Source organism: Ceratotherium simum, chromosome 26, assembly GCF_057802395.1.
Source record: "Ceratotherium simum simum isolate JZ-2026a chromosome 26, ASM5780239v1, whole genome shotgun sequence".
NCBI classification, from domain to species: Eukaryota; Metazoa; Chordata; class Mammalia; order Perissodactyla; family Rhinocerotidae; genus Ceratotherium; species Ceratotherium simum.
Genome location: NC_141925.1, coordinates 35,995,465 through 36,019,093, shown reverse-complemented (window position 1 = coordinate 36,019,093; position 23,629 = coordinate 35,995,465). Strand labels below are relative to the sequence as shown.

General features: G+C 50.6%; 1 protein-coding gene across 1 annotated transcript in view; it reads left to right on the top strand.

Annotated features, from left to right (window-relative positions):
- TNRC18 (trinucleotide repeat containing 18) overlaps nucleotides 1-23,629 on the top strand; it is an 89,692-nt gene that overhangs the window by 44,295 nt on the left and 21,768 nt on the right. The window contains 7 exon segments of the mRNA XM_087417500.1: nucleotides 1,567-1,742; nucleotides 2,341-2,477; nucleotides 2,700-2,828; nucleotides 4,498-4,669; nucleotides 6,088-6,448; nucleotides 9,808-10,083; nucleotides 14,900-15,145. Coding sequence (XP_087273626.1) covers nucleotides 1,567-1,742; nucleotides 2,341-2,477; nucleotides 2,700-2,828; nucleotides 4,498-4,669; nucleotides 6,088-6,448; nucleotides 9,808-10,083; nucleotides 14,900-15,145 — 1,497 coding nt within the window.

Below are 23,629 nucleotides of genomic sequence, written 5' to 3'. Positions count from 1 at the left end.
GCTGAGCATCTTACCCTGAGCCCAGGACAGCCACCCCCGCAGCAGAGAATTAGCCGACCAGAAAGAAACGGGAACAGCACCACGGCTGAGAAGCCCTGGTCTATGCGATGTAATATTAATGTCGATTTTATGGACCTTTACACGCTGATAGTAAAGAATACACTTTCTTCCCCAGGCACACGTGGAACATTCACAAAAATTGATCATAAATTAGATCACAAAAAAAACATCAATTAGGGCCAGCCCCATGGCCTAGTGGTTAAGTTCGGTGTGCTCCGCTTCAGGGGCCCAGGTTCGGTTCCCGGGCGCGGACCTACACCACTTGTTGGTGGCCATCCTGTGGCAGTGACCCACATACACAGTAGAGGAAGACTGGCACAGATGTTAGTTCAGGCTGAATCTTCCTCAAGCAAAAAGAGGAACACTGGCAACAGATGTTAGCTCAGGGTGAATCTTCCTGAGCAGAAAAAAAAAGAAAACATCAATTAAAAAATTAAAATATTAAATGTTAATTTGGTGGAGAGATTGTGGGGGACACAGGCTCTCATGTACCAGTGCTGAAATTCTGAGTTCCTGCAGCCTTTCTGAAGGGCAGTTGGAATACTTATCAAAGAGACAAACCCATGTTCCTCGATCACATTGGTCGCATGGGTAGGGATTCTCCTAACTTACGTGTCTCAGCTGTGTGCCTGTCCATTCACTGCAACAATAATCAGAAACGACTAAATGCCATCAGTGGGGGATTATTACATAAATTAAAACTAATCAGTGCAAGAGAATTGTATGCTGTTGTTATTAGGTTTGGCTGTATAAAATTGCTGATGTTCTAGTGTTTTGACCTACGGAAATGGCAATTTTTTTAAGATTCAAGCTAATAATATGAATGCAGTAGATCTTTGTTACGTGCTAACGTGAAAAGATGTCAAGTAGAAAAAAGCAAAATGTGGTTTGGTACGTATTGATTGATGCCATTTTTATACTTATAAGGATGCCATGTATGTTATGTATGTTTGAATATGCATGTTTCTGGAACCATCTACCAGAAACTGTCAGCTATGGCATTGTCCAAGGAGGGGGACGGCTTTCGTTTCTTCACACCTTTCCGCTTGGTTTGTGTTTTTTATCATATGTGCATATTACTTTTTTTTACTGTTTACAAAACTTCATTTTGGGCTCTTTTTTCTGACTATGAAAACCATGCATATTTCTCATGGAAAATGTTAAGGACAGATAAGCAAAAAGAGAGCCACACTCCTCGAGGGAACCTCTGCTGGCCTTTGGTGACTCTCCGCAGGTTTTTCTGTGCACCAGCAAAAGCTGTGAGGAACAGGACCACGTTGTATGTCTGGTGCTCTCCCCTGTTCTTCTTACTTAGCGCTATTTTCCTGCATCTTGAAAGGGCTGAGGTCCATTCAGCATCCTGGGGGGCCGTGTGGCCTGGGGCAAGTCCTGAGCTCGCTTGGGGCCTCAGTTTCCTCCCTGTGTGAGGTCTGAGAGGGGGTGGCTGCAATGCCTGTGAGTCCTGCCCACCCAGGGAGCATGGGCTCACCCGCTTCCTGTCTGCAGGTGCGGAGCGAGGCGTGGCGGTGCGGCCCTCGCTGGAGAGCCTGCTGGCGGCCAGCAGCCACATGCTGAAGGAGGTGCTAGACAGCCCCTTCGTGGACCCGCTCAAGAACCTGCGGCTTCCGCGGGAGCTGAACCCCAACAAGAAGTACAGCTGGATGCAGAAGAAGGAGGAGCGGGTGAGGTGTTCTGGGCCCATCTTCTCCTGCCTGTGGGGTGGGGGCGGGGGCAGGGTCCCCCTCTAGAGACCCCATCTTGCCTGTGGCACAGCTGGCTTTGGGGTCAGAAGGGCCTGATCTGCATGCAGATTCCTCTCCCACCTTGCTGTGTGGTCCCAGGCCGGTTGTTTCCCCTCCATGGCCTCAGTTTATGCAACTGATGAGGTGTGGAGCAGGTCCCACAGGCGGCAGCTTGGCAGATCGGGAAGAGCAGATCTGGCTGTGCCCCTTGCTGCCTGTGGGCCTTGGGCAAGCAGCCTCACCTCTCTGAGACCCCGGGTATAAGCGATAGATAATGCGATAGCTGATGCTGCTTAAGCAGTTGTCACGGGCTAACTTGGCCTGGACACAGCCCTGCAAGGCGGGTTTTACAGTCCTGGGGGTGCCGATGAGGAGTCCCCAGTTTGCCCAAGGCCACAGCTAGTGAGAGGCAGAAGTGGAATTTGGGCTGGGCCCCCGGTCTTCACCAGGAAGTCGCGCCACCCCCACCCAAGGGAGTGGGCACCTGGCAGTCGGGGATAGTGGCCGTCGGCCTCCTCATCCCTCCTCTTGCCTCCAGATGTATGCCATGAAGTCCTCCCTGGAAAACATGGACGCCATGGAGCTGGATTTCCGGATGCGGCTGGCAGAGGTCCAGCGGCAGTACAAGGAGAAGCAGCGAGAGCTGGTGAAGCTGCAGAGACGGCGTGATTCCGAGTGAGTCTGCACCCTGGTCCCCACTGTGGGCCCCGGCCGGCGACAAGGCCATGGCAGGCGGCGCCCTGGCCGGGCTCTCTTAGGCACTGGCGCTCAGTAGGTCGGCTGTGCTAGGCCGTCAGAGGTGTGTGTGGATGCGAGTGACGTGTGCGCATCGTGTGTCCTCTCTCCGTGCCCCCTCCACCCCCCAGGTTCACAGCCAAGCGTGTGATTCTTTTTAAGGGACAGGCGCGAGGAACCCCATAGAAGCTTGGCACGCAGAGGCCCTGGCAGGCCGCGGAAACGGACCCACGCCCTGAGCGCCCTGTCGCCCCCCCGCAAGAGAGGGAAGAGCCGCAACAGTAGCGGAAAGTAAGGCTGGCCCCTCGGCGGGTCGGGAACTGGCACAGAGCTCGGAGGGGAGGAGCGCGGCCCACGCGGGGCCTGTGTCTGGGTGCCGGGGACCTTGAGTCCCTCAGGCTCTGACCCGTCTGGATTGGTAGCTCTCAGGGAGCACGGTGCACACTGCCCGGGCCAGGAGGGTGAGCCAGGCGTGGAACAGACAGGCAGACTTGTCCCAGCACTGAGCAGGCTGATGACCCCGACGAGGAAGGTTGCCGTGCTGTCACCCAAGCGCCTCACCCATCTTCCTGCCACGTCTGCTTCCCTCACGGCTAGAGCCTAATTCCCGCTCTTCCCCATGCACCTCCTCCCTGCGGAGGGAGCCAATGAGCTGCCAGCCTCACTGGGACGGCTCACACTCGTGCTGCTGCTTGGTTTCCTGTGTGCCAGACAATGTCATTCCTGACTTGGCTCGTCGTGCCAGAGCCTGCCTTTTCCAACCAGGGCCACCTCCTTCGTGCACTCTGGGGACAGGCTCCTTGGGTGGCAGCAGAAGCTACGTGTGGTTTTCTCAAATGCTGGCTGGGACGAGAGCTTTTCCTCTAGGCCGGGCGTGGATAGGGAAGATGCTGTGGTCTTCCCTGGGTGTCAGGGAGTAGCATGAGCTGAAGGAGGCCCATCAAAGGAAGGGGGTTAGAGTGGGCCTCAGCCTGGGACATCAGGGCGGGGTGGACGCTAGGCGGCCCAGTGCTTGGCTTGAGGAAGCAGAGGGGGCCACAGGGTGCCTTCAAAAGGCACAGGAGAGGCAGTGAGTCAGCCACAGGTCTTCTCAGGAGGGGATGGCCCCCATGTCTTGCATTTAATCTCCTTGGATGCTCCTGACTGAGGAGAGGATGGGGAAAGGAAGAAATACCCCATCACCAGCCATAGGAGGGTAGGGGAGCAGCTCCTGGAGAAGCCACCAGTAAGCAGGCCGACTGGTTAGGGGTGCGGACCCTAGAGGTGGTTGTGCTTCCTGCTTTCGAGTCCTAGGCCTTCCCTCGTTGTGATCTCAGGCCAGGTGTTAGCTTTTCTGAGCCTGTTTCCTCATCTATAAAAAGCAGTGTATAGAACAGAGTGTTGTTTTGTGGCTAAAATATAAAGCGCTAACATGGGGCAAGACACATAGTGAGCACCAAGTAAAAGTGGGCTGTTCTTATTTGTGAGGGTTTAGTTTAAAGCAGCAAGAGAAGCCTTTTAACTGGGCCCACATCTTGGCTGCCTGTGCTCTCAAGGGTATAGGAGACTGGCCAGTGGCTCCTTTTTCATAGAAGCTCTTGATCTTCATCCTCTCTCATCCTGGTGGATTTCCTTGGCATTTCTGATCCTTGTTCTTGACATCTTTTGGTAAAGAGGTATCTGACCAAAGATGTGTGTGCGAGTGTATGTGTGAAGGAGCACGAGAGAGAAAGGGGCCAGCGGAGGAGACTGACTTGGAGAAGTTTTTCTTCTACCTTAAACTCGCATCCTGCCTCGTTCACAAATATCCCACAATTGCAGCACCATAGTTTTGCAGGATCCGTCTCCCCAGACTCGTCACTCTGTCATCACTGTCTGTGCTTGGACATCCAGAGCCCACCCTTCAGGGCCATGAGGGCGACCCCCAGCCCTCGAGTGCTGTTTGGCCAGGGTGCTGAGCAGTGGTGCCTCTGGGTTTCAGGCTGAGCAGCAAGCCCCTGCTGACATCGGATGACTACGAGCTGGGAGCAGGAACAAGGAAGAGGCACAAGGGGCCTGAGGAGGAACACAATGCCCTTGTTGGAACGGGGAAGGCTAGGGGCAGGAACCAGCCTTGGGACGAGCACGAAGCCTCGTCTGACTTCATGAGTCAGGTCAGTAACCCTGTCTTCCAGCTGTGCTGCCATCTTGGGGTGGAAGGTCTGGAGCATATGCCAGAGTTCATGTGCCCTGTGCAGGGCTGTGGGCCCTACTGCTGCACAGAAACTGTAGAAATGGTTGCCTCAGTGCCAGAGGGACTTTTCTTCAATCTTCCTTATTGTACAAAGGGGGAAGTGAAGGTCCAGAGGAGGTCCAAGACTTACCAAAGTAACACAGCCTCAGGTGGAGCTGAGACTAAAGCCACATCCCCTGTGTGCTCCATGACCCTCTGCTGAAGCTCAGCAGAGAGACTTCAAGTTCTTAACCAAATAATGCAATCACTCTCTTGTTTAACGGTGTAATTGTTTAATGAGCAGCTTCATCATTCTGTAGTTGTAAGAAACAATGGCTTGATGCCATTGTAATTTCCTCTGTGAACTCTCCGGGGGTCATGGGGTAAGAGCCAAGTCCTTGATTTGCCTTATTTCTGCAGAGCATTGAAATCATCCACTTAAGGCCCTTGTCTCTAAATACCAATGTCCCTTGTCATCCCTCCCTGTAAAGCCCTGTGCGAGGCAGCTGTTTTGGTTGACCTGGCCATCAGAGGGAAATACTCACGCAGGGAGACTGGATCCAGGTGGTGGGAAGAGAGCCAGTTTGTACATCAGGATCCTTTATACTCAGATCGTGAAGGATACTTTTGTTGTTCTTCAAATGTTCTCCTTATGAAATGTTACCTGATTAAAGAAAACAGAGATAAAATGTTCAAACGAGGGGCATTAATGGTTTTGAAACTGCACATTTCACTTTAACAACAAACGACTACCGCTGACGAGAGACATGCAAGCAGGAATTTAATCTGTGAAATCTCTAATCGTTCCTTCTGCGTCAGGCATGCCAGGCACACTTGAGGCATTTTCTTGGCAGCTTCAGCCGATTTGGTTGGATGGGCTGACTTAGGCTGTGGTGCAGTCTTCGTGGGATGCTTTAGATGGTTGAGATAAGCAGATCAGCGGTGTTGTGATCTGGGTTTTCCATCTTGCTTCCCTCCCTCCTCCCTTAATCCAGCTGCCTTCTGCTCATCGGCCTTGCTGCTTGTTTCAAGTGCTTCCCTAGGAGGCACCAGGCAGTGCTGGACAGCCAGAGTGGAGACGCCAGTGCCAGCGATAATCATAACCACAGTAACGGCTATTTAAGTGCTTTGTGTGCCTTATCTTGGTTCATCTTCGGAATAACCCCGCGATGCTCATACATAACCATACCCATTTTACAGAGTAGAAGCATTTAGGCTAAGAGGAATTAAGCAACTTGCCAGAAGCCCCAGAGGCGAGGAGGGGGACTGGAGCCCCTGCTCCTCAGAGCTCGTGCGCTGAAACCCGCCGTCCTCTTTTGCCCAATGTCTTAACCCGTGACTTCCCCACTTCCCCTCCAGCTCAAGATTAAGAAGAAGAAGATGGCCAGCGACCAGGAGCAGCTGGCCAGCAAGCTGGACAAGGCCCTCTCCCTCACAAAGCAAGACAAGCTGAAGTCGCCCTTCAAGTTCTCGGACAGTTCTGGGGGGAAATCAAAGACGAGCGGGGGCTGCGGCCGGTACCTGACGCCCTATGATGGGCTGCTGGGCAAGGACAGGAAGGCGCTGGCCAAAGGCCTCGGCCTGTCTCTCAAAGCCTCCAGAGAAGGTAAACACAAAAGGGCCGCCAAAGCCCGGAAGACGGAGGTGGGGTTCAAGGCCAGAGGCCAGCCCAAGTCGGCCCACTCCCCGTTCGCGTCGGAAGTGAGCAGCTATTCCTACAGTAAGTAGCGGACGCCGCGCCGCTTCGTCTCTCCTTCCTCCCTCCTCTTTCTGTCACGGCGCTCGAAGGTATCTTTTCCTTCCCTGCCAGGGCTCCAGGCCGGAAGTGGGGCGGAAGGGGTGTGTGTGTGTGTGTGTGTGTGTGTGTGTGTGTGTGTGTGTGTGTGTGTGTGTGTGTGTGTGTGTGTGTGTGTGTGTGTGTGTGTGCGCGTGTGTGTGTGTGTGCGTGTGTGTGCGTGTGCGTGTGCGTGCGTGTGCGTGCGCGTGCGTGTGTGCGTGTGTGTGTGCGCGCGCGCGCGCGCGCGCGCCTGCCTGAAGCGGAAGTGCCTGTGATTGCCGGGCGCTGTGCCGGGCCGGCGCTTGTGATTTGTGGGCGCCGGTGATCGGCAGGTGGGAACGGAAGTCCGCTTGCCCCCTCGTGCCCGCCTTCCGCTTGTTGGCCGGAAAGGCGTCGTGCGGAGTCCTTGCGTCGCCGAGTTTTTGGCCGTTAGCTTTAGAGCGGCCGCTGGTGAGGACATTAGAGATGACACGGCCTTCCCTGCCCGCACGCGGCTCTCCATCATTGGGCCGAATGTTACTGAAAATGGCGTCTGTGGAGCGTACGCCGTGCTGGGCACTGAAGGGCGGGCCCCCCCACTGGTTAGCGGTGTTGTTCCCGAGGATGGATCCTGAGGCGAGGCGAGGTCGACTGCGCGCTGGTGGGGTTCGCGCCGCGGTCAGGCCCAGCCTGTGGGTTTCCACTCTCAGGAGCTCCTGCCACAGTGGACGCGGTCTCCGCGCTGCCCAGACGGTGGCTGCACGTGGCTGTGGAGCCCCTGAGACGTCCCAGCTGGGGGCCTGAGGGACACTGGAGCTCCTCCACGAGGACTCGGGGCGTGTGGTTTTCCTGCGCCGGCAGCCTGAGTCCCCCCGCCGGCTCTCCTGGACTCGGGGGGCCGGGAGCCCGCCGACTGGCCTGTAACAGGTGCTCTGTAAGTATTTGTGGGCGGAACACCTGATGCCCAGGACGGAAGGTCAGGCTCCTGGCATCTGTCGGCGGGGCTTGTTCTGGGGGTCCCTAGGCCCTGGCTGGGGTGGAGGGCTTTTTCGTTGGTGAGTGCCTGGATCTGTGTGTCTGGGGCTTTTGATTTGGCTCTGCCTGGTTTATCGGGGGGAGTTTGAATGTCTAGAGCAAAAAATAGATGAGTTTAATGTTGTAACAAAGTGTTTTCTTAAGGGAGGAGAATAAAAGTTTTATTGCTTTCGATTTGGGATGTCATCACCTGCCTCACAGGGCCGTTGAGCTTTACTTGAGCTCAGGTCGGTAAAGATCTGGAGGGGGCACCTGGCAGCAGATTAAGCTGTTGTTATTATTTTTTTAAATGTTCATGTTTCTGGTTGTCCTAGACCAGTGACTCTCCAGGGTTGATGCTCTGGAGGACGTGGGGCAAGTGGCTCCTTTGTGCCTTATGTGCTGAGGACCGGTGCCATTGCTGTAGCTTCTGTGGCCTTTGATTCGGATGGTGTGATCCGCACAGCGCTGCCGAGGTTCCTGGCTGCTGTGGGCCAGTTTCAGAGACTTGTAGCTCTGAAGGAGGAGGCAAAGGCTTTCCATTGCTCTTTCCGTCTCTGCTTGTTTTGGAATAATGAAGAGGGAGCGAGGAGGATCGCTGCTCTTTGGTCTATCAAGGGAGAGTGTTCGATGAGTGTGGCCTGGTTGGTTGCTGGAAGAATCCTCCATTCCCCTGCTTACAAGTGGATGTGGATGGAATACAGCTTGTGGCTAGAGGCAGGCTCCGTCCCTGCGGCCTTTGGGATGCTCTCAGCCAGTGAGTCCATGGCGGCAGATGTGCACGCTCGAGAAGCAGGGTTCAAATTGCTGAGACCTGTCCAGGTGAGAGAAGTGAGTTAATGTTGCAACAAGGAGGTCGGAAGGCCCATCTGCGACTAGATGCGGGATTTGATATGCAGCTGGCTGTTGAGAGAGCTGTTCTCTCTACTTTTTACATTGCCTTTTGTGCCATTCTAGGCAAATGGGTGCACGGTCACAAAGAGGTCAGAGTGTTTCTGAGCAGAGAGATGCTGTGCCAGCAGGAGGAGGGAGAGAGGACGCTGCCTCTTGCTTTTTCCCTTTGGATTGTAGGGGTGGGATGGCCTGCCTGGTGGGTTCTGGTGGGAGGCCAAGTTGGTCATCGTCACCCATGGGTGTCTCCAGCATGGGATGTGGCCTTGGGAGGGACTGGATGGAGCACACGGGAGGGAGAGCTGTGGCTAGGGGATGGGCAGGGGCTCGTGCTTATCCTTGTCCTACCCGGGACAAGTTGCCGGGCCATCCTGCAGCTGGGGTCTGGGTTGGAGTGGAAAGTGCAGATGTTGGAGGAGGCAGCCAGTGCCCCTCCGCCCCACATACGCATGTGTAGTTTCTCTTGGACTTGGAGATGGTAGGGCTGCTGGAGCTGGAGCTGCGTCTGCTCATGTTCCTCATGTTCAGAGTGGATCCCAGGTCAAGGGATTGTAGACTTTGGCTTCAGAGCCCTTTCTTCCCATGGAATCTTGCTTGACAACCCCATGGGTAAAACAGATGGAAATGGTATATATTTGGGTTGGGGTTGGAAGGGGCCAGAACTGTGCCCACTTGACAGCTCCCTTCTTCAAAGTTGGGTGATCATCTCCCACGAAAGCTTGGGACCCCTTGGCCTCACCGGTGTAGTAAAGCCAGAGAGTCATGAGAAGCCGTGTGCTAGTAACTGGCTCTGTAAGCCCCAAGTTGTAACATTTGCCAGTTTCCTTGGTGTACCCGCTTTCGTCGTGGCCTCTTGCAAGCCGCCATGGTGAAGTGGCTGAGCGGGAAGTTGGGAAGAGGTCTGCACGTGCCAGCCCGGCACACCACTGGTGTTTGGGAGGAGAAGAGCTTTACCTGAGCCCTTCCCCTCCTGGGCCTTGTCCCTCCCCAGTAGCAGCCCCTGGGCTGGGTGCTGTCCTGTGGGATAGACGAGACCTGGCGGTGACCTCTGTGACCAGGGGAGAGACCTTCCTGAGAGCGGGGCTCATCTTTCCCCAGGGCCTGGAAAGGCTGTCCGCTGAGGTGGTGTGTGGTGGGTGACGTTGGCAGCAGCCAGCCTAGAAAGGGCCTGGGTCGAAGCCCGTGAAAGACGGGCTGTGTATGCCTGTGGCTCGAAGGCCTCCCGGATGAGAGGTCCAGGCCGGCAGAGCTGGAGGTGGTGTCCCAGCTTGTTCTGTGGCCAGCAGGCCTTTGGACTTCTCTGTTGTGGCACGGACCAGGCTGTTCTCAAAACCTCTAAGAATAATGAAAGAAAGACCCGAGCCCCTCCCTCCCCCGCCTGTGTGACTTATCCTTATTACCAACTACTTTGACTGCAGATACTGACTCAGAGGAAGACGAAGAATTCCTGAAGGATGAGTGGTCTGCCCAAGGCCCCTCCAGCTCCAAGCTGACATCTTCTATCCTGTGTGGCATGGTGGCCAAGAGCAGCAAGCCGGCGGGGGGCCCCAAGCTGAGCAAGAGGGGCCTGGTGGCCACCCGGACTCTGAAACCCAAGCCGGCCGCTGGCAGGAAGCAGCCGTTTTGTTTGCTGCTTCCCGAGGTCGAGGCCCGTTCCTCCTTCAGCGATTCTTCGGAGGACTCATTTGACCAAGGTTACTAGCTCCAAACACAATACCTTCTGTGTTTATAGCGAGAGAGTGAGTGTGAGCGAGAGAGCGAGCGAGAGAGCGAGAGCACAGAGAGATGGCCATGCTGCGGCGGCCCCTTGGGGGGCCACGGCCCGGCGCCATCTTGGTTCTTGGCAGCGTAGCCTGCTATCAGCCGGAGGCTTTTTACCCTTGTTTTTATCTGTACCTGTATCATTGTGGTAATATCACTGGCTGGCTCTGTTGGAGCTTTTATGTGGACTGTTTTTAGTCTCCACCTTCCTCCACTCTCCCCTCTCCGCCCGCCTGTCCTCGCCTCCTGCCCTAGAGCGAAGGCCTGGGCTGGGTGCCCTTGGCAGGGCGGTGGAGGCCTCCTGAGGGACGCTTTGTAAATGGGATCCTGTTGTGTGGGCGTGTGACTTGATGTTTGTACCGCGATTTTGGTAATGCCAAGCTTTATTAAACATACCGAGTTCATTTTTAACTAAACCCGTGTGCCTTGTCTCTCTTGCTGTGTCCTTACTAGACGTTAGGTGCCGCTTCCCCGTTGTTCCTCCCCCTCCCCTGCTCACCCCCACCCCGAAGGGGCAGAGACGGAATAATGCAGTCTGCGCTTTCCTCTATTATTCAAATATCCCTGGGAGCTGTTGGCATGCGTTTCTTTTTTCAGGTTTAAAGTCAGCTGCTTTCACATCCAGCTTCATCTTTTTTTTTTAGCTGCTTGTTTGTCCTTTTTTTTTCTTAAAGCTCTATTTTGCTATGCAACAGTGGTTAAGAAATATTTACAAACACTTGTTTTCTAACACCTATTTCTGTTTTGAAGGGCATGTAGGCAGTGCAGGGTCAAGACCGTTTGCTGTCCCCGAGTTTTCTTGTGAAATTTGAAAGTGTGGGCTTATTGCCGTATAGAGGGGCAAGCACAGCACTTTGGAGAGAGCCCTGGCCTGCATCCACAGGCCTGATCTGCTCTCAGCGCGGCCCCGGGCCTCATTCTCCTCACTTGTAAAGAGGGTCGGCTCCATGACCCCTGCGAGCATCCTGGCTCTGATGCTTTGACATCACAGTTGGACTTCGGGGATTAGAAGTGTTGGAGCTCACCAGGCCCTCCAGTCAGAAATGTCCCAGGTGGGGATCGGGGGGAAGTCAGTGGATCCTTAAATGTTTCTCGCCCTGGTTTAGGGTTTGCTTCAGAGTGGACCCCCTTCAGGGATCCCAGAGCCTGGAGAGCAGCCCCTGAGTCAGAGCCCAGACCCCGATGCTCCCCCAGTGAGGCCTGGGCATGTCAGGCCCAGCCTGGACAGGAAGTGGCTCGGCCCCAGGGACTGGAACACTGCCCCGATTCTAGCTGAACTCTTGAGTCCCAGTCTGCCTCTTCCTCGAACACCTCCCTTCCTGATTGGCCGAGATCCATTTTGGGTGACCCAGGAGATGGTGCAGCAGGGGGCCAGGTGCCCTTGGCACTGACGTTCGCCTGAGCGAATGCGATCTGGGCCGAGGAGGAAGGCCACTAGCTCGCCACCCAGCCTCATTTTCCCAGGCCTCCCCAGCCCGGGCCTCCATGGATGAGTCTGGCTGGTTCATCATCTCCCCTCCCCTCCTCCCCAGGCTGGACCCCCATGCCTCCTACCCCTTAAAGCCAGAGTTCCAGCTTCCAAGTTTTTGAGCTCTCTTGCCCCAGCTCAGACCCTGTTGAGAAGCAGACAGCAACCCAGATCTCTTAGCAAGGAGCCGTTTGTGCAGAGTGGGCAGAGGAAGCTGGGGGCCCTCAGACCAGAGTCAGACGCAGCAGTGGCCCGAGCTCAGATGGGGGAGGGGAGGGGCCCCGCTGCCCACAGACAGTCGGTCAGGTCTTGAAAGGGATATTTGGGTAATAGGGCCTTACTGACCTCTGATACTAAAACCCCTAATTGGCTTGGCTTTTCTAGTGTGTCTGCTTTCTCCTCCCAGCAGCTTGACCATACCTTCACCCTTGACCCCTACCCATGATGCTTTGAATGTCTGTTTTGGTCTCTTGCATTTGCTCTCACGCTGCACTCTGGACGCAAAGCGAAGGCTGGGAGTAGGGCAGACGGCGCAGCGGGTCACTGAGCTTGGGTCCGAGCCTGGCTCGTTGCTCCGTAGGTAGGCAAAACCCTTTTCTTTGTGTCCCCTCTGCACCTCCCGTCCTCGGGGTTTGCCCCCATCGGCTATGGCAGCAGCGGATTGCTTGGGCATTTATGGATCAGGTTTTGGAAAACCAAACCACGTTCCAACAGCCAACCCCACATACTGAGCCAAGAGTTTTTTTATAAAAATGTTTTTCCACATTTCCTTGGGTTTCTTTGTTGGGACTTTTTCTCCCGCTGCCCTTAGCGGGCTTTGTTGCCTCAGGTGTGGACAGCTCCAGAAAGGCTTTCTTGGTCCTGAGACCCTTCTGCTCCCCCTGACCCACAGACCCCGGCCTTAGCCTACTGGCCACCAGGGGAGGCAGCCAGGGCGGGCTTATCAGGCTCGCAGGAGTGGGAGGGGGGCGGGGGGAGGGTCCCGGGAGACCAAGATCATCTGCGTCTCTTGTGTGTGAAGCACACCCTGTTTTGGCTTTTGCCTTCCGAACACTCTTCCATCTCAAGGTGCTGGGCTTGGGCTGCTACTGGTTTTCTGGGATCTGAAGTCGACATTCCGGGCGTCCAGAAACCCAGAGCCAGCCCTCCTCCGCTGGACCCTGTGGTGGAGAATCTTTCCGGATGGGAGAGAGTTCTGGAGTCTCCACACCTGAGCAGCCCAGGAAGGATATTTCTAGAAGGGAAACCTGGCCACACCCCTCCAGTGCCCCCACCCCAGCCAGCCCCTGCCCGCCACCCTGCTCAAATTGTCCAACCCCAGGGGGGGCCTGCCATGGGGGACCCAGGTGCTGTGAAAGTCTGCCTACACTTAGCCTGCTTTGCCGCTGTGGCCCACTGGGGCGGAGACAGAACCATGTGACGCCCGCACTGTGAATGGATCGCAAGTGTGCACTGCCTGCTGCCTGCCTGCCCCGCTGGCCTCCATCCCGCTTCATCCGTCACTGCTCTGGGAGCCGGGCTCGGTCTCTCCCCATCTTAACACCTCCTCTCTCTCTGCATCCTTCCTCTCTCAACTCCCTGCAGGGATTCCTTAAGCTCATCACCGCCTCCCTTGCTGAGGGGTCGCTCAGATACGTGGGTGGACAGAGAGAACCTTGGTCCTCATTGGCACCCCAGGGCCACTGCTTTTGGCCGCTGGTTGCACTCCAGCCAGCAGGTGGAGTGGGATGTTGGCAGGAGAAGGTGGACTAGGCTGTCCATCTGCCCCCGCCCCCCTGAGTCCCCAGACAGAGTGCGGAGGGGCGATGGCTCATCTTCTCTCCCTCCTGCCTCTTCTTGCTAGAGAGAGGTGCCTCCAGCCTCTTCTGGCCCTGCCCTTGGCCAGTGGCTCCCAGAGCCACCTTCACACTCCCGGGGCTCTGGGTAGACAGGTACCCTTGGGCAGGTGTCCCTCAGTGGTTCCTTGGCCGTGGCGTCTCGGGTAGAGTCAGCCCCTGACGTTCTCCCGCCTGGCTGCCCTTGTGGGGTCAGCTGAGGCATCTCCCTGGGAAGGTCAGAAGCAAGGTGTGCTTCCAGGCGGTCTCTGTTTTTGGTGGAGGGCATCGTCCTGCCTGCTTTCTCTGCCGCCCACTTACTTTTGTCCCAATGGTCTGAGCTGGGCTCAGGCTGTTGGTCCTCAGGCGGCAGGGCCACTTCCTCCGGAGAGGCACGTCTCTATTCACCAACCAGAGAGAGGCTGGGGCTTCTTTCGAGACTCCTTCTACTTGACCAGGGGCGACAAGACAGCCAGCGAACCTCAGGTTCGGGTGCTGCTCTGCTGCCCCAGTGCTTGAGCAGGCCGGTGCTCAGTCTCCTGGTGCGGAGTAGGCTAGCCGGCCCACCCGCTCCCCTCACCACTCCCTGGGGGTCAAGAAGCATACCCAGCTTGTGGCTCCTTCGGCTGCAGGGACAGTACAAGGGGCAGTACTTTCTGCAGGACAGGGTGGTCCTGTTTCTGTTTGATCCTCTTTGTGACTGCAAAGTGCTTTCTCCTACATAACATGTCATCCTGTTTGGACCCTACCATTAGCTGGGTGGGTGGCCGCGAGGGCTACCCTGTGCCACAGATGAGAAAATAGGGGCTCAGAGAGGGCCAGGGACTTGCCCCAGGCTTCCCAGCAGGGGGCGTGGTATTGGAGTCAACTTTGGACCCCAGAGCCTGCTCAGGGCTTCATCTGTGGGGGTCTCCTTACCCGCCCACGAAGAGACCAAACTCCACCTTCTCCTGCTGCCAGCCCCCAGGCTTCCGGCTGGTGAAACTGCCCCCAGGCTCCTGTGCCTGGACCCCCAGTCTGAGCCCCCTTTCCTCTTCTCCCTCGCCTCTTTCCTTCTCTTCTCTCCTGCCTCCCTCCTCAGCCTTCATGTTGTACGTTGGGGCGTGTGTGTGTGTGTGCGTGAGACCGTGGAGAGAGCTGTCTCCAGTCCTTGTCCGCGTGTCTGTCGCCCCCCACAGCACAGGTGCATGTTGGTGTTCCCCTTGCAGAAACCCACTCTGATTCCCAAAGCCGCTGTCCACCTCTGGGCTGTTCAGGCTGCCCACGGCTTGGGCTTGCTTTGATGGGGGCATTGGGCCATGGGGGGGCCTCGTGGGCTGGTTCTGGATCTACCCCAACTGGTGAGGAGTGAGGAGCTAGGCTGGAGCTGTGGCACCCGCTCTGGTGCTCCGGCTGAGTGGGGGGTGGTGGGGGGCTGCGCACGCCCAGGCCAAGGCTCTGACTTGCCCCCTGTTTTCTGCACGCCAGATGAGAGTTCCGAGGAGGAGGAAGAGGAGGATGAGCTGGAGGAGGAAGACGAGGCCGGCAGCGGCTATAGGCTGGGGGCCCGGGAGCGGGCCCTGTCGCCAGGCCTGGAGGAGAGTGGGCTGGGTCTGCTGGCCCGCTTTGCAGCCAGCGCTCTCCCCAGCCCCACGGTGGGGCCGGCCCTTTCTGTGGTGCAGCTGGAGGCCAAGCAGAAGGCCCGGAAGAAGGAGGAGCGGCAGAGCCTGCTGGGTAAGTACCAGCAGGTGGGTTGCAGGGAGGGGGATATCACTGCCCCCTCCTGCAGATGAGAAAACTGAGGCTCAGAGAATGGTAGGAGCGGGGCTGGGGGCTGGGGGAGCCCGGCCTTGTGGGCCAGCCCCGTCCTGAGCATTCAGGGGTACTGGTAACGCGGGCCTGGCCTACTGTTCCCCAGGAGGGGGAACATGGCCTGACCCCCCCACTTCAGGTGCCCAACGTTGGGCTGTTGTGGGAGGCAGAGAGGCCTCAGATCGGTACCGTGGGGCCTGGGGGAGCCCAAGGGAGGTTGGTGACACCAGGCTGAAGCACGAGAGTGAAGTAGGAGCTGGCCAAGCATCCGGAGGAGAAGCAGAGGTGCAGGCAGAAGGGACAGGCTTTGCAACGGTTTAGGGAAGGGGAAGCTTCTTTACATTTGGGGCATCAGAGGGGGTTCATTTGGTGAGATGGGTGGGCCCAGATGGGGCAGGCCTCATGTGGCCTGGGGTTGGGGCCTGGAGGAGTCGGGGTTGCCAGGGGCTCTGTGATCTGATCAGCAAATGGAGGCAGCAGGTGCTAACACTCCGGCAAGAGGCTCGGCCTTGTCCTGGCCCGGCTTCCTTCCTCTCTGCGTCTCCAGTCATATCCCTGCCTGCTGGGGCCCATCCCCCTTCTCACCAGGCCAAGTGTCCCCACCTGCACCCAGCCCACCCGCACCTGGGGTTGATGTTCGAGACTGAGATAGTCCTGCATGTATTCAGGCTGTGAGCTCATCTGGCCTCAGTGGAGGCTGGGTCGTCAGCGCAGCTGCTCTGGCCTCCCAGCTGATCTCCTCATGCCCTCTTCTGAGCCTCAGGGGTACACATGAGGCCCTCCTGGCAGCGGCTGGGACAGGGAAAACGGGCTGTGGTGCTGCCCGGCTGCCTGCCCAGGCCTCCTCCAGCTGCTCCTGGCCTCATGCACTCTGCAGGCTCCCGGACCAAAGCCCTATTCCCAGTGGCCTCTACCACCTCCTGGGACCCCGGTCTCTGGGGCAGCCTCACTTAACTCCCCGACACCCACACCAGCCTCCAGGCCCTGGCCCTGCCTCCTTCCTCTCCCTTCTCCCTCCTTCTCACCCTTGTGTCTTCCCATTGTTCCCTGGGGGCTTCGGGCCTGGCTTCCTTGGACAGTGGCGCTGGCCTACCCCAAGGCTCACCCCCTCAGGTATTCTTTACACAGCTGGAGTGCTTTTCCTCAAAGCTCAAAGTTGACCAGGCCACTTCTCTGCTTAGAACCCCTGACTGGCTCCCCATTGCTGTCTGGTCAGATTCCACCTATCTGACCCTCCACCCTCAGACTGTGGCTGCTCAGACGTCATCAACCTGTCCACAGCCCCCAGCCCACCCCCTAATGCACCAGCTGTCCTAGAACCTTTAGGCTTCTGCACTTGCCCAGACATCCATTTCATTCAAATGGTCAAATGTATTGGCAGAGAGTTCAAGTTATCCTCTTGTTATATATATATGTTTTGTTTTATGTTTTTTTTGGTGAGGAAGATTTGCCCTGAGCTAACATTCGTTGGCAATATGCCTCTTTTTTTTCTTTTTGGTTGAGGAAGATTAGCCCTGAGCTAACATCTGCACCCATCTTCCTCTCCTTTGTATGTGGGATGCCTCCACAGCATGGCTGATGAGTGGAGTGGGTCTGCGCTTGGGACCTGAACCTGCGAATCCAAGCCGCCGAAGCGGAGTGCACAGAACTTTAACCGCTTGGCCATGGGCCCAGCCCCCTCTTTTTATATTTTTAATGTCTGAAGGATCTGTAGTGGTGCTTCATTTTTCATTGCTGATATAGATAATTTGTGTCTCCAATTTCTCAGTTAGTCTGGCTAGAAGTTATTGATTTCATTTGTTTCTGCTCTTTATTAGTTCCTTCCTTCTGTTCACTTTGGATATAATTTCCAGCACCTCCTATTTCTTAAGGTGCAAGCTTAGGTCATGGACTTGGGACCTTCTTTTCTTCTAGAGACATTCAGAGCTATCAACCTTCTCTAAACACTGCTTTAGTTGCATGTCACACATTTTGTTATGTTGTCATATTTTCATTATTATTCAGTTCAAAGTATTTTCCAATTTCTCTTGTAATTTCTACTTTGATCCAATGATATTTATTTATTTATTTCACATTTTATTGTACTTTATTAAATTCCACCATTAGGTAGCTTTAAGTACATGCTGGTCATATGACCAGATTTTTCAAATGTAAAGGTAACTGGATGTATAGCTTTGAGAATGTGTTATGTTAGACATAGAATTCATTAAACCATTAGAAAATCTAGGGGTGGTAAAACTCCTTGTCTGTTTACAATCACACATTTTAATGGCACAAGTAAATGGTATAAGGACAAGAAGACGTTATGTAAACTTTGGGTTGTAATTGGAGGAAAAACCTGTTCAGGACTGACCTGACGTCCTTGGTTGCTGGCAGTCTCCCCTGGATTGAACAAAATCCCTATTAGTCAGGAGAAACAGTAGCAACAGGATCGACTGAGAAATTGGCTCATGTCAATTCAGGTGGCCGGCGCTCACCCATCTGAAGAGAACAGGGCTGGCTGGAGGCTGGAAATCCAGTTGGATGTTGCAGCCCAAGTCTGGGCTCTGTAGATTAAAAAGATTGGAAACAGTGTAGAGGCAGAATGTTAGTGCATCTCAAAAATCCTTGTTTTCCAACAAGCTCCTAGGATGCTTTCCTCAAATGGGGCCAATGATTATTTAGAAGAGTGTTATTTGTTTTCCAGCTATTGGTGGGCGTTGCCTGGTTATCTTATTGTTACTGATTTCTAACTTAATTTCATCTTGGTCAGAGAACACACTCTGTATAAGTTCAATCTTTTTAAATTTTTAAACTCTGAGGATATATGATCTTTCCCAGTAAATGTACTGTGTGCACCTAAAGAATATGTATTCTGACGTCACGAGGTAGAGCATTCTGTAAATCAGTCAATCCTATCCGTCAAGTCAGTGTGATTGAAAGTGTTAAGATCTTGTATATCTTTGTTAGTTTTTTGTCTAGTTCTATCAGTTGCTTAGAGATGAGTGTTAAAATCTCCTATTATGATTGCAGAATTCTTTCTCCTTTTAATTTAATTCTGTCAATGTTTGCTTCACATATTTGAAACTCTATTATTGAGTGTATACATATTTATGATTGTTATGTTTTCCTCTTGAATTGACCCTTTTGTTATGAAGTAGTCTTTTCTCTCTTGTAATACATTTTGTTTTGAAATATATTTTATCTGGTATTAAATAATCAGTCCAGCTTTCTTGCTTACTCTTTGCATAGTGTATCTTTTCCCATCCATTTACTCTCATTTTACCTTTGTCATCATGTTTAAAGTCAGTCTTTTGTAGACAGCTTATAGTTGGGTCCTTTTTTTTTAATCCTTTTTGAAATCTCTGTCTTTTCATTTGACTGTTTAATCTATTAATATTTAATGTAACCATTGCTATGGTTGAGTTTGAATCTATCCATTTTATAAAACAACAGCTTGGTTGAGATATAATTCACATAGCATAAGATTCACCCTTTTAAAGTATATAATTCAGTGGTTTTTATTGTATTCACAGAGTTGTCCAGCAATCATCACTGTCTAATTTCAGAACATTTTCATCACCTCAGAAAGAAACCCAATACCCATTCCTGTAAACCTCCAGCCCTAGGCAACCACTACTTTCTGTCTCTAGGGATTTCTCTATTCTGGACATTTCATGTGAATGAAATTCATACAATATGTGGCCTTCTGTGTCTGGCTTCTTTGACTTAGTGTAATTGTTCGAAGTTTCATCCATGTTGTAACATGTATCCGTACTCCATTCCTTTTATTTTTTTACATAGACCTATTTTTTAGAGCAGTTTTAGGTTCACAGCAAAATTGAGAGAAAGATATAGAGATTTCCCATATACTCACTGCCCCCACACATACATAGCCCCTCTGTTATCAACATTCCCCCACCAGAGTGGTGCGTTGGTTATAATTGATGAACCTTCATCGACACTTCATCATCACCCAGAATCCATTGTTTACGTTAGGGTTCACTCTTGGTGTTGTACATTCTGTGGGTTTGGACAAATGTATAATGGCGTGTATCTACCATTATAGTATCATACAGAGTAGTTTCACTGCCCTAGAAGTCCTCTGTACTCTGCCTATTCATCTCCCCTCCCCACACACCTCTGGCAACTGCTGATATTTTTATTGTCCCCATAGTTTTGCCTTTTCCAGAATGTCATATACTTGGAATCATACAGTATGTCGCCTTTTCAGATTGACTTTTCACTTAGTGATGTGCATTTAAGGTTCCTCCACGTCTTTTCATGGCTTGATAGCTCATTTCTTTTTAGCACTGAATAATATTCCATTGTCTGGATGGACCACACTTCATTTATCCATTCATCTACTTAAGGATATCTAGGACATGTGGGTGGCATCCAAGTTTTGGCAATTTTGACTAAAGCTGCTATAAACATCTGTCTGCAGGTTTTTGTGTAGGCCTAAGTTTTGAGCTCCTCTGGGTAAATACCAGGGTGTGTGATTGCTGGATCACATGGTGAGAGTATATTTAGTTTTGTAAGAAACTGCCAAACTGCCTTCCAGAGTGGCTGTACCATTTTGCGTTCCCACCAGCAGTGAGTGAGAGTTCCTATTGCTCCACATCCCCGCCAACGTTGGGTGTTAGTGTTTGGATTTTAGCCATTCTCCTAAGTGTGTAGTAGTATTTCATTATGGTAATTTTCATTTCCCTAATGACATATGATGTGGAGCATCCTTTCTTGTGCTTATTTGCCATCTGTATATCTTCTTTGATGAAGTGTCTGTTAAGGGTTTAGGCCCACTTTTCAGTTTGTTTTCTTAATGTTGAGTTTTAAGAGTTCTTTATATATTTTGGGTAACGGTCCTTTATCAGGTCTGTCTTTTGCAAATATTTTCTCCCAGTCTATGGCTTGTCTTTCATAAGCAGAATTTTTTATTTTAATTAAGTCCAGCTTATCAGTTCTTGTTTCGCGGATCATGGTTTTGGTGTTGTATCTAAAAATTCACTGCCAAACCCAACCATGGTCATCTAGATTTTCTTCTATGTTATATGCCAGGAGTTTTATAGTTTTGCATTTTACATTTAGGCCTGTGGTCCATTTTGAGTTAATTTTTGTGAAGAGTGTAAGATCTGTGTCTGGATTCTTTTTTTTTTTTTCGCCTGTGGATGTGCAACTGTTTCAGCACTATTTGTTGAAAAGACTATCTTTTCTCTGTTGTATTGGCTTTCCTCCCTTGTCAAAGGTCAATTGACTATGTTTATGGCAGTCTGTTTCTGGGCTTTCTGTTTGGTTCCATTGGTCTACTTGGCTGTTCTGTTGCCAATACTGCACCATCTTGATTACTGTAGCTTTGTAGTAAGTCTTGAAGTCAGGAACTGTCTGTCTTCTGACTTTGTTCTCCTTCAACATTGAGTTGGCTGTTCTGGGTCTTTGGCCTGTCCATATAAACTTTAGAATTAGTTTGTTAATATCTACAAAATAACTTGCTGGGATTTTGATTGGGATTGCATTGAATCTGTAGATTAAGTTGGGAAGAATTGACATCTTGATAATATCAAGTCTTCCTATCCATGAACATGGAATGTCTTCTTTGATTTCTTTCAACAGTTTTGTAGTTTTCCTCATATGGATCTTGTACATATTTTTTTTAGATTTAACCTAAGTATTTCATTTTTTGGAGTGCTAATGTAAAGGGTATTTTGTTTCTAATTTCAAACTCCAACTTGTTCATTGCTAATATATAGGAAAGCGATTGGCTTTTGCATATTGATCTTGTATCATGCAACCTTGCTATAATCACTTCTTAGTTCCAGGAGATTGTTTTTGTTTTTTTGCTTTTTGTTTTTTGTCGACTTCTTTTGGATTTTCTAGATAATCGTGTCATCTGTGAGCAAAGACAGTTTTACTTCTTCCTTCCTCAATCAGTATACCTTTTATTTCCTTTTTTTGTCTTATTGCATTAGCTATGACTTCAGTATGATGTTGAAAAGCAGTGGTGAGAGGGAACATCCTTGCCTTGTTCCTGATCTAAGTTTTTCACCATTAAGTATGATGTTGGCTGCAGGTTTTTTGTGGATATTCTTTATCAAGTTGAGGAGGTTCCCCTCTGATCTTGGTTTACTGAGAGTTTTTATAATGAATGGGTGTTGGATTTTATCGAATGGTTTTTCTGCATCTATTGATATGATCATGTGATTTTTCTTCTTTAGCCTGTTAATCAACAGGCTATGTATGTATTAATGTATTAATGTAATCACATTAATTGATTTTTGAATGTTGATCCAGCCTTGCATACCTGGGATAGATCCCACTTAGTCGTGATTGTATAATTCTTTTCATACATTGTTGGGTTTGATTTGCTAAATTTTGTTGAGGATTTTTGCATCTGTGTTCATGAGAAATATTGTTCTCTAGTTTTCTTGTCTTGGAGTATCTTTGTCTGGTTTTGGTATTAGGGTAATACTGGCCTCATAGAATGACTTAGGAAGTATTACCTCTTCTTCTATCTTCTGACACAGATTGTAGAGGATTAGTATAGTTTCTTCCTTAAAATGTTTGGTCGAATTTACCAGTGAACTCATCTGGGCCTGGCGCTTTCTGTTTTAGAAGGTTATTAATTATTGATTTCGGTATAGGCCCATTCAGATTGTCTATTTCTTCTTGTGTGACGTCATTCCTTTTTATGGCTAAATAATATTCCATTTTATGGTTTCACCACATTTTATCTACTTTTTTGTTTTTGTTTTCACTTTTGGGCTATCATGAATAATGCTGCTATGACCATTCATGTACACATTTTTGTGTGGACTTGTTTTCAGTTCTCCTGGGTACAAATCTAGGAGTAAAATTTCTGGGTCATTTGTAAACTTTATGTTTAACCTTTTAAAGAACTGCCAGACTTTCCCAAAGTGGCTGCAGCATTTTATTTTCCCATCAGCAGTGTATGAGAATTCCAGTTTCTCCTCATCCTCGCCAATACTTGTTATTATCTGTCTTTTTGATGATAGCCATACTAGTGGGGTGCAGTGGTACCTCATTATGGTTTTGATTTGCATTTCTTTAATAACTAATGATGTCGAGCATCCTTTCACATGCTTAGTATCCATTTGTATGCCATTTTAGGAGAACTGTCTATTTAAATCCTTTATTCATTTTTTAATTGGGTTATTTGTCTTTTTGTTGTTGAGTAAGAGTTCTTTATATATTTTGGCTATAACTTTCTTATCAGATACATGGTTTGCAGGTATTTTCTCCCATTCTGGAGTTATCTATTCACTTTCTTGATAGTGTTGTTTGAAAGAAAAGTTAAATTTTGATTAGATCTAATTTATCTATTTCTTCTGATGTCACTTGTACTTGTGGCATTGTATGTAAGAAAATATTGCCTAATCCAAGGTCACAAAGATTTAGTCCTGTTTTCTCCTAAGAGTCTTATAGTTTGGGCCTTACATTTAGGTCTGTGCTCCATTTTGAGTTAGTTTTTGTGTATGGAGTGATGTGGGAGCATTGGCACGTGGAGATCCAGTTGTCCCAGTATCACGTGGTGAAAGTCTATTCTTTCCCCATTGAATGCTCTTGGTGCCCTTGTCAAAAATCAATTGAACATAAATATGAAGGATTATTTCTGGACCCTCAGTTCTATTCCATTGATCTATATGTCTGTTCCTGTGCCAGTACCATGTTGTCTTGATTACTGTAGGAATTATTGTAGGAAGCTTTGAAAATGGGAAATGTGAGTCCTCCATCTGTGTTCTTCTTTTTCAAGATTGTCTTGGTGCTTCAGAGTCTCTTGCATTTCCATATGGATTTTAGGATCAGCTTGTCAATTTCTGTAAAAAAGCCAACTGGGATTCTGACAGGAATTGTGTTGAACTGGTAGATCATGTTGCGGAGTATTGGCATCTTAACAATTTAAGTTTTTCAATCCATGAACCTGAGATGTCTTTCCATTTATTTGGGTCTTTAATTTCTTTCAGCAATGTTTTGTAGCTTTCACTGTACAAGTCTTGTACTTCTTTTGTTAAATTTATTCCTAAGTATTTTTTTTATGCTATTATAAATGGAATTCTCTTCTTTTCAATTTTGGAGTGTTCATTGCCAGTGTATAGAAATACAGTTGATTTATGTATATTGATCTTGTATCCTGCAACCTTGCTGAACTCATGTATTAGTTCTAATAGTTTTTCAGTAGATTCTTAGGACTTTCTATAATACAAGGTCATGTCATCTGAGAATAGAGATAGTTTTACTTCTTCCTTTCCAATGTGTACACATTTTATTTCTTTTTTTTGCCTAATTGCCCTGACTAGAATCTCCTGTACAATGTTGAATAGAAGTGGTGAGAACAGATATCTTTGTCTTCTGATCTTAGGGAGAAAATATTCATTCTTTCACCATTAAGTATGATGTTAGTGGTCATCATAC